This window comes from Corapipo altera, unplaced genomic scaffold, assembly GCF_003945725.1.
Source record: "Corapipo altera isolate COAL_440 unplaced genomic scaffold, ASM394572v1 24b, whole genome shotgun sequence".
In the NCBI taxonomy this organism is placed as follows: Eukaryota; Metazoa; Chordata; class Aves; order Passeriformes; family Pipridae; genus Corapipo; species Corapipo altera.
The window spans coordinates 13,683,777-13,701,716 of record NW_020884888.1 but is presented as its reverse complement, the minus strand read 5'-3'; the positions used below and the strand labels follow the sequence as shown (position 1 = coordinate 13,701,716).

General features: G+C 40.9%; 1 protein-coding gene across 1 annotated transcript in view; it reads right to left on the bottom strand.

Moving 5' to 3' along the window:
• Positions 1-8,723, bottom strand: part of ANKRD33B (ankyrin repeat domain 33B) — a 44,981-nt gene extending 36,258 nt beyond the window's left edge. Inside the window, exon 1 of the mRNA XM_027644036.1 lies at positions 8,225-8,723. Coding sequence (XP_027499837.1) covers positions 8,225-8,653 — 429 coding nt within the window. The 5' untranslated portion in view covers positions 8,654-8,723. The remainder of the gene's footprint in view (positions 1-8,224) is intronic.
• Between the last annotated feature and the right edge of the window lie 9,217 nt (positions 8,724-17,940).

Genomic DNA, 17,940 nt, shown 5'->3' with positions numbered 1-17,940 from the left:
GATTATATTTAGCCAAGGTTGGAGAGTTTCCATTTTTGTATTTAATTAAAGAACCCTCAGAAATGGATAAACTGAAACCTATGTGGCATAATATTTTAAACAATTTAAAAGAGTAACCTCTTGAGAGAAATTTTATTTATGAAAACATGAAAGGTAAACTCCTGTCTCTGATAAAGCTTGTGGGAGTTCTTTCTTGCTTTCACATTCTCCAGAGATTTTCTTTTCTATTTAAAAAAATCTATCAGAAGTTTTTAGTATATCTACCTCTAGTTTTTAGTGCAACTCTACCTCAGTCACACAAGATAAACCTAATTCCACAGTGCAATAACAGACAATACAGAAAGAATATGCAGGAAATCTGTTAGCAGGCAATATACTGTCAATTGCTAAAAAAGCCAACCAAAACTAACCAGAACCTAATAACTTATATACATGAAGTATAAAAACTGGAAAAGTTAAGAAAATTAATGATAAAAATACCAATTTTGGAAAAACTGGAGCATTCTATGATCTATGTTATCCTACTTGGAAGCTATCTTATCATATCTGAAATAAGTCTCCAGCAAATAGCAATTATACCATCTTGAATAGCTATTATAGCAACTTTAGTAGCAGTGTGACTTTCAAAACACAACAAATCATGCTAGTTTTGGCACTTTGAATTGAAAAGCCTAAAAACCAATGGTAAATTAGGAAAACCGCTTGGGATTCAGAGAAAACCTGGGCCAAGCACCGCCTACGTGGTCATCATTGGTCCACAGCAGACAGGTTACCTCTGAGTAGCTGGGCATGAGCTCTCATGCCAGAAATGGTTTCCTCTGGCAATGCACTCACATACTCCATGCTCATCTAGCAAGATTTTCTACAAGGCTGCTTACACCTTCCAAATCTACCTATATTTCAAAATTAATTGTGAATTTTACTTGGTGATTACATATTACTTCTCTTTTGAAGAAGAAATATGTATTTTAATGAAATGTAATTTAAAATAAACCTGATGAACGTTAGGCTCACCTGGCAGGAAGCAACAAGCACCTGTAAAGTCATACAAGAGTTATTATTCAGTCTCACTATCATTCTCTTCTGTGAAGATGAAGTACTACCAACATGTAGCAGTATGACAGTAAAACAGCTGATTTTTGTGGGCCTCTGTTACACAGCAATCTTTTCCAAAATGTGTAACAGGGCTTTGCTTTTTTAATCTTTCAATCTCTCTCTTCTTGAGTAGTAGAACAGATTTTGAACAAAACAGTACCTGCTGAAATGTCTGAATAGTTCCAAATAGATATTTTGATTATTTGTACTCATTGTTCAACATTTGACATTACTTATTTTCACAGTTTATATTCCCAAGCACACACACAAGACTGTGTGACTACAATTAGTAAGACAACAAGTGCTTTCTGTGCCGCACACAAAAGTGAACATTAATGCCTCTTTCAAAAACCTTTTTGAAATGTCCCTTGAAACTCAGTAACAAGTCAGACTGAGTGAAAAACAAGCAAAACTCACACCTTTGAAAAGGGAACTCCCTGATGAGGGGCTCAGCATCTCCCTCCCTGCCTTTCCATCTGTCAGTGTTCACTCTGAGCCTCCGAGAGCCACAGCCCACACCACTACTTCCAGCACTAGCAGGAACAAAGCACATGAGAGTTCGGCTCTTCATGATGCTGAAAGATGTGGCACTGGAGACCTGCTGTCCCTCACAGCTGGCACCTGGATTCACCGCTCCTGTGGTACTTCTTAGCAGGCAGCTTTGAACCCAGTGCCTAAGACAGGAAAATTTCTTCTTTCTTCCTCGGAGCCCTTGCCTTGAGACCTAAAGCCTTGATAGATGAGGTACAGACGTTGCCTTACGGCAATTACCTTACGGGTAAATTCTTAGCTTGGAGCCAAAGACTTTAGGAATTTAGAGGCTTTTGAATCCCTTTTCTTTCTCAGCATACTTAAAGCCCAGCAGCTCCTACAGGCTACTGAAACTAAACAGGACCCACTTTTTCAGAGCAATCAAATAGTTCGTAGCAGTGCTATCTGTTTTAATTTCCCAAGATTTCTCAGTAAAATTTCCCTAAAAATTTATTGAGGAATCTTGGGAACCTTTACAGGAGGAAATTAGTTGCCAATATTCCTTCCTGAGTATATCTTAATGAGAATATAAATTTTTATTTCCTAATGGGATGAAGGAATTAGCAGTGTCACTTTGTGCACTGTGAAATAAAGCTTAAATATTCCTCTAGAAAAAGGCAGTAAGGCAACTCAAGGTCACAAGTTATATTAAAAACACCATTATATATCTGTCATAATTACTGATGACATATTTCCCAGACAACCAATCTTGTTAGACTATCATTACATTTGAAAAGTAGCTATATTTTTTAACATCTGGAGTCAACCTGTACCTGGGTAGCCAGGATCATCCCTGCATCTCTGAGGAGCTCTTCAAGTCCACATGCTTGATTTAAGACACCAACATGAAACACTGCTTAAACTGGAACTAAAGGTTGATATGAGCTTTACTTCTGTGCTACTATCAGACTGAAAACATCCCTTCTGTTCCATATACTTTGCATTAAGCAATTTGTCAACATTCCTCAAGGAAACTACTCTTCATCTGGTTTCTCTAAAAGTTGCATTACTTGAAACTAGATTAAATTTGTACAACTTTCTCATGTGGCCTTTAAATCTGTATCTATCCATTTCAATAAGAGTTACATCTATTAGCTGATGCTGCTTTTGACACTAAGTACAAATTATATCTCACTACCTGTCAACTCCATGGAGAATGCAGCAGGTCTGGCCATGCATTTCCAGCAGTCTACTAAAGACCTGCATTTCCATTCTTTATGTCTGCGCACCCTCATGGTCCTTATTAACTGTTCTCTTTACTCCACAGAAATTGTGTTCCATGCATATACTTTTTCTTCAGTCAAGTTATTCAGTCAACTTATTTTAAAGGATATCTTCTTGCACCAGGTTTACAAAGGTATTACTTGCCTTACACTCCAGATGAATGCAGACAAGGGCAAGCAGACAGCTAACCTGCCCACGCTCTTCTGATAATGCCTCCAAGTGCCTACTTGTATCAATCTGGCCTATGCTCTGGTTAGCTCACCAAATTCCCTCTTAGCCAGCTGACTTCATATTTTCCATGCTCTATCTCCTCCTTTCTGATGACTTCCCTTGAGCTGTAATTACTGTATTTGAAGAGTTCCCAATTTGTTGTGAGCAGCTTCTGTATTTTGATAACTATTATTCCTTGCCTTACTTGCTTACCTCCTTTTTAAGCACAAACACATATTTCCAGGGGTATTTTTTACTGTATTTGCGTATTTCTGTACTTTTTGAAGGATTTAAATTAGATTACTTTTGCTGTCAGGGTCTTTTTAAAAGTACTTTTACCTTAAAAAATTCCCTTTCATGGTTTAGAGTCTTGATTTTAAGTTTCAATACAATTGTTCTCATGTGAATACCTTGTATAAGATAATAAGAAGGAACTGAAACTATGAAAATAATAATTAAAAAAAAAAAAGGATTCCCAGCACTGTAGCAGATGATGTTCTTCAAAGCCTTTCTCTGACATGGGATGTCTTACACTATGTGCCAGCACAACTGAAAAGCAACATATGACAGGGAGTTCTTCATCCCTCGTCACAAAATGTTGGACTGCTTATTTTTTATTTTTACAAGTTAGCATTGTAAAGATTATGAAAATAATAAAACAGGTTAAAGGAGTGTTACACAGGCTCTGGCATCTTTTTGTGATACAAGACTTCCTAGAAAAGTATTGTCCAGCACAGTGTTCCCTCACCCAGAAAGTGGGAGCTGAGCCACTGCCTCCCTGTCCTTCACAACCAGTTGCAATTTCACAAGCCTAGCCCTTTGGCAAAGACAAATTCAGGTGTCAGCCCCATGTAGGATTCACTTGCATCTCTCTGTGGAAAACTGAAGGACAACACTCCCTAAATTGGCTGAGTTGCCTGAAGAAGTTTGTTGTGGTAGTTCGGAGCCAGCGGGCCACTTTGCCCTGCTAAGGAGCAGTTTGCAGCATAGGGCAAGGAGACCAACATGACATGCCTGATGCCTTGGATACTGTCACAGGTCCAGTAAGGAAACTGGATGAGTGATGCCATTCCCAAACAAACATTCACAGCGTACAGTGCACAAACAAGCCTAGGTTGCATTCAGAGAAACATTTCCACAGTTATCTCCATAGTTACCTATGGGACTGGACAAAAGACTCATTGAACAATGACATAAAAAACCAAAAAGCTGAAAAAGACTACAACAATATTCTCACACCTAGATCACCCCTAAAACACAGGCTTACAGAATACCTACTAATACAGGCTATACCACATAGAAGGTTAACACAAAACCTTTCTGTGGATTAGCTGCAGTGACTATTTTCAATCTGGCAAGGGAATGTTCTTTAGCTTCTTTTCTTTCTCTCCCCCATCTCTTAATGCCTTTGCTATTGTCATGGCAAATTTCTAAATTTGCTTGCATTCTGCAGTTAAGTAACACCAGATTTTGAAACTCTGTTTTTCTGAGTATATTTATAATCCTGATCACCAGGCAAAATTTGATATTAAATGATGTTAAAATTACGAGATGCGAATATCTGAAATTCTAGAAATGTAGGTAGTGAGGAGGCAGAACCAGTCTCCATGCAACACAGTGAAAAGTAGCACCATTACCCAGATGACACTATAGTCTCAGTCAGGTCAGGAAATTTCATCTGAACCATGATTTTATTTTCCCATATATATTTTCAAATCCCTCTCTAGTGCTAGTTTGTGGCAGGTAAATGCATAAACATTAATGAACGAGAGGTCACCCTGCATGATGTACAATTAGTGTATTATTATGTCATAGTTATTTTCCAATTATTTCAGTATTAGCTTGCGCAAGGAGAGGAAATCAGCAGTACCAAGCCAGTCTTTCAGGATTCCATGTCAGACAGCAGTACAAGAGAAGATCGGGGGATCAGCCCTTTGGGGGTCGTCCACAGACAACTGTTGTTGTCTTGACAGTAACGAAAACGAGACAGGGAAGGTACAGATCTTCAGGCTACATGTGGTGACTAATAAATCAGATGTTGTGAAGTCTGGTTTACTGCAGGAAGGTGAATTTAATGAAAACTTGCGCCTGGCAGGAGGTTCTGCAGCTCACAGAGTATGGGGAAAACACGCTTCTGAAGAAACAACACAAAAAGCCTTGGCAAATTGACTCAAAAGAGACAATTTGATGTATTCTGACAAAAAAGGATGAAAGAAAATAAGTACGGTTGCCTCTGGATCCTAGCATTTTTAAGACTAATTCCTTCCAAAGGAAGGGCTGTTTGTGCCCAGTTTAGGGCATTTTGAAGTTTCTTCTTCATGCTACATTTTATGAGCAGACTTTAATCACTTTCAAAATCAAAATATGGTATCATCTTACTACAATAACCTGTTACTTGCTTTGCCTATTCCGAAGAAAGCCCGATTTTTATTTTGTGAAAATGAAACTTTACTGTACTTACCAGAGGTTATCAGATCAGGATGGTGAAAATAGTTAATATACTCAGTTGCACAGCCCTTTCTTCACCATCCCACTTCTCAAAAAGCAAGTTATTCTTCCTTCTCTCTCCTGCCTCACAGAAAAGAAACAAAAACTTGGAACAAACAAAAGTTTGGCTTATTTGTTCACAGTGTAAAAAAAAAAGCTTTCCGATAAAAGCATGCAAGATAGCATTGTAAACAAACATTATCTTGGTGAAAGAAGATGCTGAAAGCCACCATTAAAAGTTTCAGCAACCAAAAAAATTCATTAGCATCACTGGTGTATGTAACTTTTTCTGTTACTTTGTGGCAGCAAAATTGTTTTGTTTATGGATAATATCCAATGACTTTATATTCAAATTCTAGAGCTACAAAAAATCCACAGAAGGTGCAATAAAAGACCTGAGCAAAACTTACCTTTTGTCAGGTAAAGTTCTCTGAAAAAAAGGTGGTTTTCCTTTGCAAAATAATGAGAATTTCCCTGATGTCCTGAGGGGACATCAGGACTGTAGCCCTGAAACCTGAAGTTTCAGCTTCCTGGTCAAAAGGTTTCTCCCATCCCATTCACATCTATCTGGAAAAGATAGACTATCCTGCTCTGAACCGCTGTGATTAGGGCACTTCTGTGAGGGAGGCAGAGAGAGCAACTGAACAAATGTCTCCCACATCATTCATAAAGTTTCAGAAGTTGCTGAATTCCAGAACTTCTTTTACTTTGTTTTCATAAAGAATGGAGAAAATAGAATTTGATGTCAGTGTTTAATTGTAGGTCAAATGGAATATTTGTCCGAGTAGATAATTTTATTTTATTTTTTTACAGTATGAACAGAGAGGAGAAACTTTCTTTTTGGATTCAAGTTACAATTTTGTTTCCTTTCTGTGAAGCTGGAGAGATAAAGAGCAACTTCTTTTTTGGGAAGGGGGGTGGTGAAGGGAGGAGCTGTCCAAATAGGTAAATTCACTGTTTTCACAACCCTGATCTGATCACCTCTGCCGAAGGAATTGCTGCAGGATGACGGGCTGATGCCTACACTAACTTTTCTACACCCCTTGACTCACCTCTACAGGACCCCAGCCCTGAGGCAGGGGATCTCTGCAGCTTCACAGACAGCTGCTTACCCTCTGTTGGGTGGGAAGGCCACCTTTTCAGAGAGGACAGCTCTGGGGCACTTGGTCTTTTATACCATGGGTATGGTGGGGCCAAACCTCCTGCATCATCACACGCTTGAGACACACTGAATCAGCAGACTTCAGAAGCAGCTGGAGCCCAAACCCCCCCACAGTGTCACGGCTGAGTTTGGGCTCCAGCTTAAGGACAGAACTAATATAAAGGATAGGTATATCTGCAGGATCTTCAAAATCTCCTGTAATGAATATTTGGATCTCATGTGTTACCAGCTAAAATATAACAACACCATAACTTGGCCTGGGCAGAAGAGTTGAGTTAAAATATTTCTGCCCTGTGTTGCTCATTCCCACCCTCATGCCATAGGTTGCCGCTCCCTCAGATGTGTTAATACAAACTTTTATCTTTTTCAGAAATTTATGATAAATTAGATCACTAAAAATCTGTATTAAAACCAATCTTTTGGAGAGGAAATAAAGGTATTTGTAGGAAAAATCTTACAAGTACATACATCTAAAATGCAAGAAAAGCCCTTCTCCAAACAGCACCAAACACAAATGATGACATTTATTTTGAAGTAAAGACCGCTTATGTTGCTAGAATGTGCAAGTCACTTGCCCAATTAAAATAACACAGGCTTTCCTTCAAAATATTCCTGTCACAGACTAGTCACAGAAATGTTTTGCAGATTGTTTATGCAAACTAAAAGTAGAAATTTCTTATTTTTAATACAAACTGTAGTGATAGTTGTGAAAGGAACTGCTGTTGCTAGTCTTCAATATTGCTGTTTAAATGTCCCACTTACACATTACCCAGGACATCTTTCTCAAGTTTTCAACTTCTGATTTAGTGAAGTACACTTCTGTCCTTGCAATTAACTAAGTAACAGGCAAAAACTGAATCACAAAGCTTGTACTGACACAGACTCCAAAAATAGTTTACCAGCAACAAAATAAATACCAGGAGAATACTGCAAATTATGATTTCAGCACAGGAATACCCCAAGCCTTGCTTGGCATCCTAGGAAACAGGAGCAAGCTTACATTTTGGGGGGAGAGAAAGTTAAAAAAAAAAAAAAAGTAACCCCATGAACTTTTATCAGTTGTTCAAATTATCGAGGTGAACAGTATGAAGTACTGCAGGGGATAGACATCCCAGATGGACATCCAGAAAAGAGGAAGGTTTAGTGATGCTGAACACAGCCATTACCAGCCACTCACGTCCCCGATAAACTGTGGGAAAACAAAACCCAATTCAAAACTGATCGCGGGAAAACTCGAATCTCAGCCTTTCTCTCATCCCATAAACTGGACTTTCCTTAGCCAAAGGTGGAAAGTCATGCCTAGCAAGGCAAAGCTTCACGACCTTCTCCGTTCCTCGCTGCTTGGGGTCCCGTGCCCCAGTAGCACCCCAGTAAATGAGAGGGGTGTCACCCAACACACGCACTGCTGCCCCCGCCCCCCTCCCCTCTGACTCTGCTCCACGGTGAGGGGCAGAGGCGGCGCGGCAGCCAAGCCGCTCTTCCCTCGGCTCCCGGGGCGCGGCGCGGGATGCTCACCCGGCGGTTGCGGTCGGCTTCCCGCACCTCCTCCTCCCCGGGGCCTTGGCGGATGAGCGCCTTCAGCACGATGCTGTTGTTGGTGCAGCAGGCTCGGAAGAGGCTGAGCGCCTCGGGGCTGTCGCGCTCGTCCCCGTCCTGGGACCAGGTGTCATCGTCGTCGTCATCCAGCCCCAGCGGCGGGTAGAAGGAGTCGTCCGAGGCGATGCTGCAGGTGTCGGGCAGCTCGGAGAAGTCCTCGTACTCCTCGCAGTCATCCTCCTCCTCCTCCTCCTCCGCCTCCTCGCCCGGCCCCTCGGCGGCAGCCCCCTCCGTGCCCTGCTCGGGGCTGCTCTCCGCCTCGGCGCCGGGCATCTCCTCCGCCGCCGCCGGCGCGGGGCAGACCCTCTCCCCGGCCAGCTGCTCCCCGTGCCCCGACAGCAGCACCATGTCGGGCCCGGGGCCGGGGCGCGGGAGCTCCCCTCCGCCCCGAGGGGCGCCCGGCCCAGCGGCCAGCGGCTCCGCGGCCTCGGGGCGCTGCCCGGGGGGCGCTCACGGCGCCCCGCAGCCCCCGCCCCGCCCACAGAGCGCTGCCCCGCCGGGAGCCGCCGCTCTTCCCCGCGGCGGGCGAGGGGTTCCGCTGTCCCCGCTCACGCAAGTGTCAGCCCGCTCCCGCGGAGGGCCCCGCAGCAGCCCGGCGGGTCCCCGGGCAGGGACATGCCGCCGCCTGCGGAGGGGCTTCCCTGGGGGCCGGTCCGGGCTCGCTCAGCGCCGCCGGCCCGGCCCAGGGGAGCTGCCGCCGCCGCGGAGAGCGGGGAGAGGCTGCGGCAGGCAGGGCGGCTCTGGGGAGCGCAAGCAGTTGTCAAAGTGCCGGCCCGTAATCCGCTCAGCATCGCAGTGAGGAGGTTGGGGCTCGGGCGGAGCGGCAGGGGCGCGGTGTCGGGGCGGTGTGCGGGGGGAGCGGGCGGCTGCTCCCTGCGGGCGCCGAGCTGCAGCCACAGGTAGGGGACCGGCGCGTCCTGAGCACCCCTGGGCTCCCCGTCCTCAGTCCAGGGGCGTGCCGCGCTGCTCGGCGGGGGCTGCGCCGAGAGGTGGCCCGCGGCGAGCCCACCCGCGGTTGGGAGAGGCAGGGAGTGGGACCCGCGGCGTGAGAGGCAGCGGCTTCCGCTGGTCCTTCGGCGTGATCCCGAGAGCCGCGATTGCAGCGCGAAAACTTTTCAGGAATACAGCTAGCCTGTGTGGAATTCTTCTTTTGAAATAAATACTGAAACTAAGGAGAACGATCGCACAGAATTCCCGTGCTTTGAAGCAGAGCTTTAAAAGCAAGTAATTAAATCAGCCCTGACAGTTTACCAGCTGTAGAGATGGTAGGCACTTAATTTTTATGGAAGGCATTTGGAGATTAGATTGTGAAGAATAATGCATGTATAAATTGAGTTCCTGCTTTATCACAGTTCCTCTAAAATCTTTTCTCCCTTTCAAATGTCATGGAATAACACTGCTTTCTGGCAAGGAAACACTGGGAAGGAACCGTTTGGCCAACCAGATAGGATATTTCCTTTCTTCAACAGCTCTTTGAAGTGAACCTCATATATCTGACATCCTTCAGCAGGTGAATGTTCAGGGACTGAGTCCCTGCCTGATGGACAGGAGAGAAATAAACTGGTATTTCTGCACAAGGTGAGACAGTGTATGATCCATGCTTTTTACACGAAAAGAAGGTTTGAATGAAAAATAAAATGTAACTAAGTAAAGGGGCCTGAATAGTAGGTGTTTACAGTCTTTCAAGAAAACATTGTGTAAACCAGACATGATGGGTGATACAAAGCCCAGCAGCAGCTTCTTGCTGATCCTGACTGGTGGGGTTATCCCAGACCCCATCAGGAGGATATCTGTAATCAGAATTAGTATTAAATAGCTCCTGGATTGGCTGCTTCTGCAAAGGAGCTAAACTGGGAAAGAAGGAGATTAAACTATTCTCTCACCTCCAAACACCTCTGAGATCATAGCTGATGTACATTACCAGCTATACTTGTATTAATGCCATCTGCCTTCCATTATTTCCTTTGGTAAAGAAAGGCCCTTGATTCAATACTGCTGTATGTGTCTGTTCCCAAACAAAATGCTTTTGAGCTGGCTTTACCTGCAGCATGACAGCTCCACAGGATTCACTTCTTACACTTATTGCCTATCCATTTCTTAAGTATTTGCATTCACAGAGTTAAAGGGCTCCATTCATTTAACTTTTTGTTTCCAGCTCAGTTAGTGTGGCCAATGAACTGCTCAAAAGAATGTTACCTCTTAGAATAGCACTTCTATTTTGGAAGAACTTAATTTTTGCTTGAGACTCTGAAGCTGGCAGGGAGCATTTGAATTGTTCTCAGCCTGAACTCACTGTAAAAGCCAAGGAAGACTTTTGGCTCTAGTAATTTCAAATAGAAGGAAAAAAACCCCAAAATAATTCTAACTATTTTTTTTAAATATATGGAATTTTTAGTAAAGATGCAGGGACCAGCAACTTTGAAGAGGAAAAAAAAAAACCCAAACCCCATCAAAAAAACAACCCTGAAAAAACTTAGTGCTAACTACAGGGAAACCACACTTATTCCAATACAGGAAAAAAGTTTGATTCTGAAAAGTCGTCTTTTTTCGTGTTCAGAGTTTACCTTACCATCTTATTAATGAATCCGTTTTCTCTCACAGCTGTAGTGGTTCTGTGGGGATCTCAGAGATGAAATCTGATTTCTCTTACCTGAGCCTGACACTTTCATCTTTTCTCTCAAAGAATAGTGTTATATTGCTTGAGCTTTCAAAGCAAGGTGTCTGGCTGGTGCAGAGCAGACACGGTGTTTCCTATTGAACTTTTCACTTTTACAACTGCTATTGAGACTATTTCACATTATTCAATCTCTGTGCAGCTTGACAATAAGCTGCCACATAAAGGTGCACCTAATTGGACATAAACAGTTACATGACTCCTTAAGATGCTAATGTAACCATTTATCTTGTAACACAGAGGCTCCCACCAAGGCTACTCTGCTTGGGCACGGTTATAGATGTAAAACAGATGATGCCTGGTTTCTTGGTTCTTTCAGTGACACAGCTTGTACGTGACAAGCAGGGTTTCTGTAATTTGTGCTTCTGGGAGTAAATCAAATTAAAAGAATGTGAGGAAAGGCCATAGAGTAAGTCTTCAAATGCTTTCATATTATATATGTTTAAAAAAAGCTGTTTTCATGGCATTTGTAGGAGGACAGCCTCAACCTTTCATCTAGAAAAAAACCTACTTAATATAATTGAAGTTAAATGCAGCTATTTATAAAATTTAGTAATAAAAGCAAAGAAATAAACATTATCATCTTAAAGCAAATACCCCAGAACTATTAGTCATTATCATAATCTGTATCCCATTAAAATTTATTGCTGGGAATTACCAAGGCAGGAAATTAAAATACCCAGAGCAGATACCACCTGTCCTTATGCAGACAAAGCTTCCCTTGAAGAAATAGATTTTTGGAATGGCTATAGCATGGGACTGCCCCCATTTTGCCTCATTAAGGCTTGTAAGCCATTCTGTTTATAAACAATTCTGAAATTGAGATTTAATGAGATTCACGTGCAATAGTAAAGATAATAGTAAGATAAATAGTAAGACTCAATGACTATTATGTGTCCTTCTCACATTCAACAATTTAACCTAAGGAAAAAATTCACAACAGACTGAAAGTTATTGCCAGTATTCTTAAAAAATGAAATCTAATCAGAACAAAAGCATGGTTTCCAAAATAAAATAAAATATGTTCAGTTTTGGTTGTTTTCATTGTTTAAGGTGTCTGAAATTTCTGAATAACAAGAAGCCTGTTTACATTTTATTTTTACCCATCTGACATCTGTACACTCACTTTTGAAATTCTGAGCGTACTTCTCTCTTTCTTAGTTCATCTGCCTGTAAAAATCTACCAGACAAGAATCTGAGGCTGAGTGAGCATTTGTTGGTAAGGCATTTAAGCTGCTTAGGTACCTTCCTGGTGTATTCCCACAAACTGGCAACTTAAGCAGTTTCAGTGCTTCAAGGGTTTTACAAACTCTTGCTTGCACATCAGGCAGGTTTTTCTGCAGACATTTGGCTCTTCATCCATTGCTTTGTAGGTTTGTGCTGGGAGCAGGTGACTGGATGGAGCAGCATATCCTTACCTGGCAGTACCTGCAGGGGTAGCAATACCAGAGTATTAAACATGAGAGCCACCTCACTTCCTTAGTTCCTCTCTCTGTTGAACACGTTGTAAAAACTATTTTCAAGATGCACAGAAGCTGTTGCTGTGGATGCTGGAACCTCTCTTTCACGGCACTTCCACCAGCACCACTAAAGGAAATGTTCAGATCACAAGGAAACCTCTCTCGAGCAATCTGCCTATCTTCACACACAGGAGAGGAACAGGAACCTCCAAAAGACCAGCGTGGGGAGTGGGTTTCGTGGTGTGACCCAAGTCAGCATCACCCCAGCGCTAACCTGGTCCATGCCAAGGGTCACAACAGGTGATCCATGGAGGAAAACACGGACACTGAGGGAAACAAGGTTCTAAAAGAGATGGGGTATAGCATTTTACTGACAGCATCTTTTGGATCTCTGGAGATAGACTTTCAGCATTACTGCCTGCAAGTCTTGCACTGATCCTCAAGACAGACTGGTTGCAGCTTCAAAAACTTGCTGCTTGAAGTTAGTCTCAAGACAATATTTAGGCAAGTATATAAGTAAACTGCTTTCTGGAGTTGCTGAGTTCTTGGCAGGGCTAGCAGACTAATAAATCCAACCCCATGTTTATTATGCCAAATAATGTACTTTTGATTTGGATGATCAGGCTAGCTGCTGTGAGGCATCAAAGTGCAATTAACCTAGTCAAAAAACATCAGGTGGTGTACCACTGGCAAGGTACTTGTAAAGAAGGCATTCAAGGTAAAGAGTTAATTTGAAGAAACGACTGAGGAAACATTTCCTCTCAATTACAGAGAGACAAGGAGAGAGAGTTTGCTTTCATATTTACTCTATTAGTGGGGATGGAGGGGTGGGGGTGGGGAGAGATTCAGCAGAGTCTTGATAGGACTGTCCAACTTTTCAAGTTCTTTGGAAGGAGTAGGGTTGGAGCCTCAGTTTTCCTAAGACCTTGGTGTGAAATCCTGCTTGATCTGAAAAGTAACATCTGCTAAGGAGCTATGGGTGGAAGTTGCAATATGCTTCCTAGAAACCAAAGACTTGAGCTGAATGATGAGAGCAGAGCCTGAGAATAAGAAATATTAGCAATTGTGTTGCTAAATGGTAGTACTTTCTCACTTGCTGGTATTTTCCAGATCAGTCAGATTAAATGTTGTTTAAAGCATTTTTAATACCAGCCCATTGGTATTTCTATGCAATTAGTACAATGAAGGGACATAAGTATAAAATTGTAATACTAATTATTTAATTTCATTTACTAGCTGTGACTGAAAATAATTGGTGTTCTGCTTTTAATATGAACCTGTATTTTGTTTCTACTGAAATCCAAAACATGGACCTTTCTAGAAAAAGTATACTTCCTCAAGGCACTGGCTTCTGTCTAGCTGATCTTGGCTTAGCTTGTAGTCAAACCTTGCAAGCTCCGCCAGTGCTGAGCTCCCTGAGGACAGCAGTGGTTAGTAGCAGGTAGGTCTCTCAAGGTAAATTGTGCTAGTTCTGATCAGGTAGGGCAGTTCCCTGATAGCAAGGAGCATGTGGAAGATGTGCACCTACCACCTAAGCACTAATCAGTGGGGCTCAGCTTCATTGGAGGAAGTCTGGAAGTTACTTAACTCTTTTTGAATTATTTCCTCAAGACCGTAAGGAACAACAGTTGTAGCATTAGTAAGGTACATCAAATATACTAATAGTCTGCTTTCATGTGTGGTTTGATATTTTTGAACATGGTAGGTAAAAGACTGACAATGGAGGAGCCAGTGCAAGTGCAGAGGGAAGAGATGGATGGTGTTCAAGGTCCCACAGAGATGCTCTGTTCAAATATATGCTACTGTAGAATATTTTGATGGTGAAGATCCTTGAGGCTTTTCAATAATTCTTGAGCATGGAACTTTTGTTTTCATATTTCTCCTAATTTCTGCCTTAGGGAATTTCTTGGGAGAAAACTGTTAAAAATTTATTATTGTCCAGATGTTGCCTTATTAAAATTCTGAGGAAATCCAGAACTTTGCATAAAATTTTTGTCTGGGAGTCTGCTGTCTCTGAAGAGTGGATTATAAAAATCATCTCTTCAAAATACTTGCTTTTTCTTTTTACTTTGCATATTATTTTTTAAAATGCTACACAACCACACAATAATGTGGAAACAATTCTATCTTGAAAGGTCAATGAATTTATTTTTCATTGGATGAAGGCTAACAAAGATTGAGAGCAGGAGATAAAAATGTCTCTCAAATGATAAGATTAATTTTCTTTTTCTTTATTTTGATATTTTTTACCAAAATACCACAATACTGGAAATTAATACATGTATAAAAATTATTAGGGAAAATAATCCCATATATATTCCAGTACTAGGTTATAATTATTAGATCATCGAGGTGTGTGGGGTGATGGAATTAGTGTGCATGTGAATTCATTTGTGACCGGTTATCTTATTTTTGCACTCCATTATAGCAGAAGACTCCCCACACACATGTGTGAAAATGTGTCATTCAGTTGGGTATCTAGAATAAATAAGTAATGTTTATACCAAAATTGTTTGTTCCTCTCGAAAGGAATTACTTTCCACATACAGTGGATAACCATGCATTCGCTTCACATTTACCTAAAATTCTTCCTCTTCCTTTATTGTGAAATTATGTGACCAAAAATAGGCTGGTTTGATGCTGGTATGAATAAGCCTGCTGATACCATTCCATATGGAGAAAGTGTGTGTCATGTCTACTCTGACACTTCTGATCAGTTCACTCCTCTTCTACAGATTTCCTGCATGACTGTGGGAGCTTTGAGCCTTTCCTTCCCTGAGGTTTTGCTCCTGAATGACAATAATGGTACATCTCTCTACTCCTGGGATATTTGACACATAAGGACATTACCATTTGATAGAGGTTCTGGTGGTATTTGACTTCGAGTCATGGAAGCACCCTAGGTACATGTCCATCTATCCTTATTGTTGCCCCAACTCAGCAAATAGTAAAGAAGTCAGTGATAAATTCATTCTAATTTTAATCTTTCTGACAAACCCTAGAGAAAGCCTTAATATGTGACCCAGTTTCTATTTCTGAAATATTATGGTTTTAATCCTCTTTCTGTTTCAGTTTTGTCTAATTCAAACTGGGGGTTGGACATGCTATCTAATGCAATCCAGTACTGGAGAAATATTGATATAAAAGCAGAAACAGAAACAATTTCACAGAGTAAAGAAATAAAAGGGGAAATCTGGAAGTTGCTGTCATAATTTATTACTATATACCACTCTCCTGTGAGAATTTGGAGTGCTTTAGAATATAACTTGCACTGAATGACATGTTTCAGCAAAATATCTCACCTCGTGCTGAAAAGGTGAATGTCATAACCATTTTATAGATGCTGAAATTGTATTGCAGACTTCTCAAATCCAGCAGAGCAGTGTACAATATAACGTCAAACATACAGATGTCTTATTTTGGCATTACTCAAATGCTTTAAATGACTCATGGTTTAAATGGCTTATCCATACCTATATAATCAGGCAAATGAGGAATGGGATATGGTTTCTCATTGGAACCACTAGAGAAATCCATCTGAATACGTGTGGTGTAGCTCCATCAAGAGCTACAAGAGGCAATCTTGAAACTAGTTCTCTTTTCAGAACATAGTGAATGCTGGCCAGAAAATTATAAGTAGCACTTTAGGACAAACACAGTTAATATATTCAGCATACTGGATTTTTCTCCACATATTTCTTCTACACTCTTAAATATAAACCAGGACACTGAGACACAAAGTGGTCTCCAGCAAGCCCATGTGGATGCAAGTCCACTTTGTTGCTTTAGTACAGGATTTCAGAGTTTGTATTTGTTTCTCCATACAGTATCAAAATAATTAGACCCTATATTTGGAAATGTGATTCCTTGTATGTGCAATGAATCATGCTCAGAGGATTTCTAGTTTTTCTCTCCCACCTCTTCCTGAGATAACTGTGTTGACACTCTTTCTGGTGTCAACTGGTGTTTACCAGAATATGCAATCATATGAATAACCAAAGGTTTGTATTTAAAGAAAAATATGCTTACATATTCAGGAAAGGCCTTGTGCACGTATTTAAGTGATTTAAAGAATTCGTGCCCTGATAAGATGTGTATGGTTCAAAAACATTTCAGAAACTCACAGAATAATTGTGGGGCTATTATTGTTTCCATATTGTGTGCATTATCTATTAGGTTTCCTTGTATTTAAGGGGATCATACTCATTTACATCTTTGCAGAAATGCAATGTTCTTCAAGGATATTATCTATTGTTTTCCTGAAATCATTTAAATTGCCATACTGACAGGTTAAAACAAACAGATGCTTATCTCACCTAGTGGTTCTCTTGTTTCTCAGTGTTTTCATAATGCGATTTTCACAAATCACAAACATCATGGGACTCATCCTAGGAGATGTTCATGTGAAAGCAGATTATCTGTAAAATATTCCTCTTTAGAAAGCATACCTCCCACGTGATCATTATTTAAGCAATTTTAAATATCCTACTCACTCTGTTTCATCCCTTTTTATCAGAATTCTTACGTTTAAGAAAATATATTTCCATTAATTTGCTACAGAAGGAGTTAGGGGAGTAATTCAGTAGATAACACTGATTAGACTTTTGTGGTAAATTCTATGCAGTCCTATTGGTTTCAATTCTGTTACTATCTATACTCCTCTGTATGGATATAGTGTATTAAGCTGAAGAGCTGTACCTGTTCAAAGTATGTTATGCCATAGAAGGCAAGTATGGAGGGTCCTTCTGACCCCCTTTACAGTGCTAGTTAACAGGTAATACCAAGTGGAGAAGGCAATATCTCCTTCCTGCACTGTTCTCATTGCCTGTATTTTCTTTACAACTCTAAATGAAGTACATTACTGATTCAGTAAAGGAAATAGATGTTTCCGTGTGGTTGTATTTTCTTTGGAAACATCCTATGAGTCTATTGTGATTTCCTTTTGATTGTTTCATGCGTATCCAGCAAGAAGAAAGTCCTTTAACTTCCTCTGTAAGAAGGGTAGCATCAAGGAATAATGTTTCCATAGCCAAACTGCTTCAGAAGCAGCAATTAATAATCAGAAGACACTGAGATAGGTAAATATTGTTATCTCTGCTTTTCAGTTGGTGAAACTGAAATAAAGATATCAAGGTCAACGTCTTCCAATTTAAAATCTGTGGTTGGACTTCGATAGCTAAATTAATGACATGAATTGCACACTTTTGAAACCTACAAAGTCAAAAGGACTGCACATTTTCAGGAATTCTGAAGTCTGAACACTTATATATATGCCAGAATTGTTGTAACCAAATTAAATGTTCTTGCTTTAGTCATTAGGACAATGTTAGATCATGGTCAAAGATATCTTGAATATATTATGTTTTAGAGTTTTGTCTTATGTTCAGCAGTAGATATCTGCATTTGCATTAGCCCCCTTTGTTTATTTGCACTTACGTAGTATCAAGATCTTAGGAGGAAATTTTCCTTAAATATCTTGGTTGCTCTTAAAGTTAAGTTGT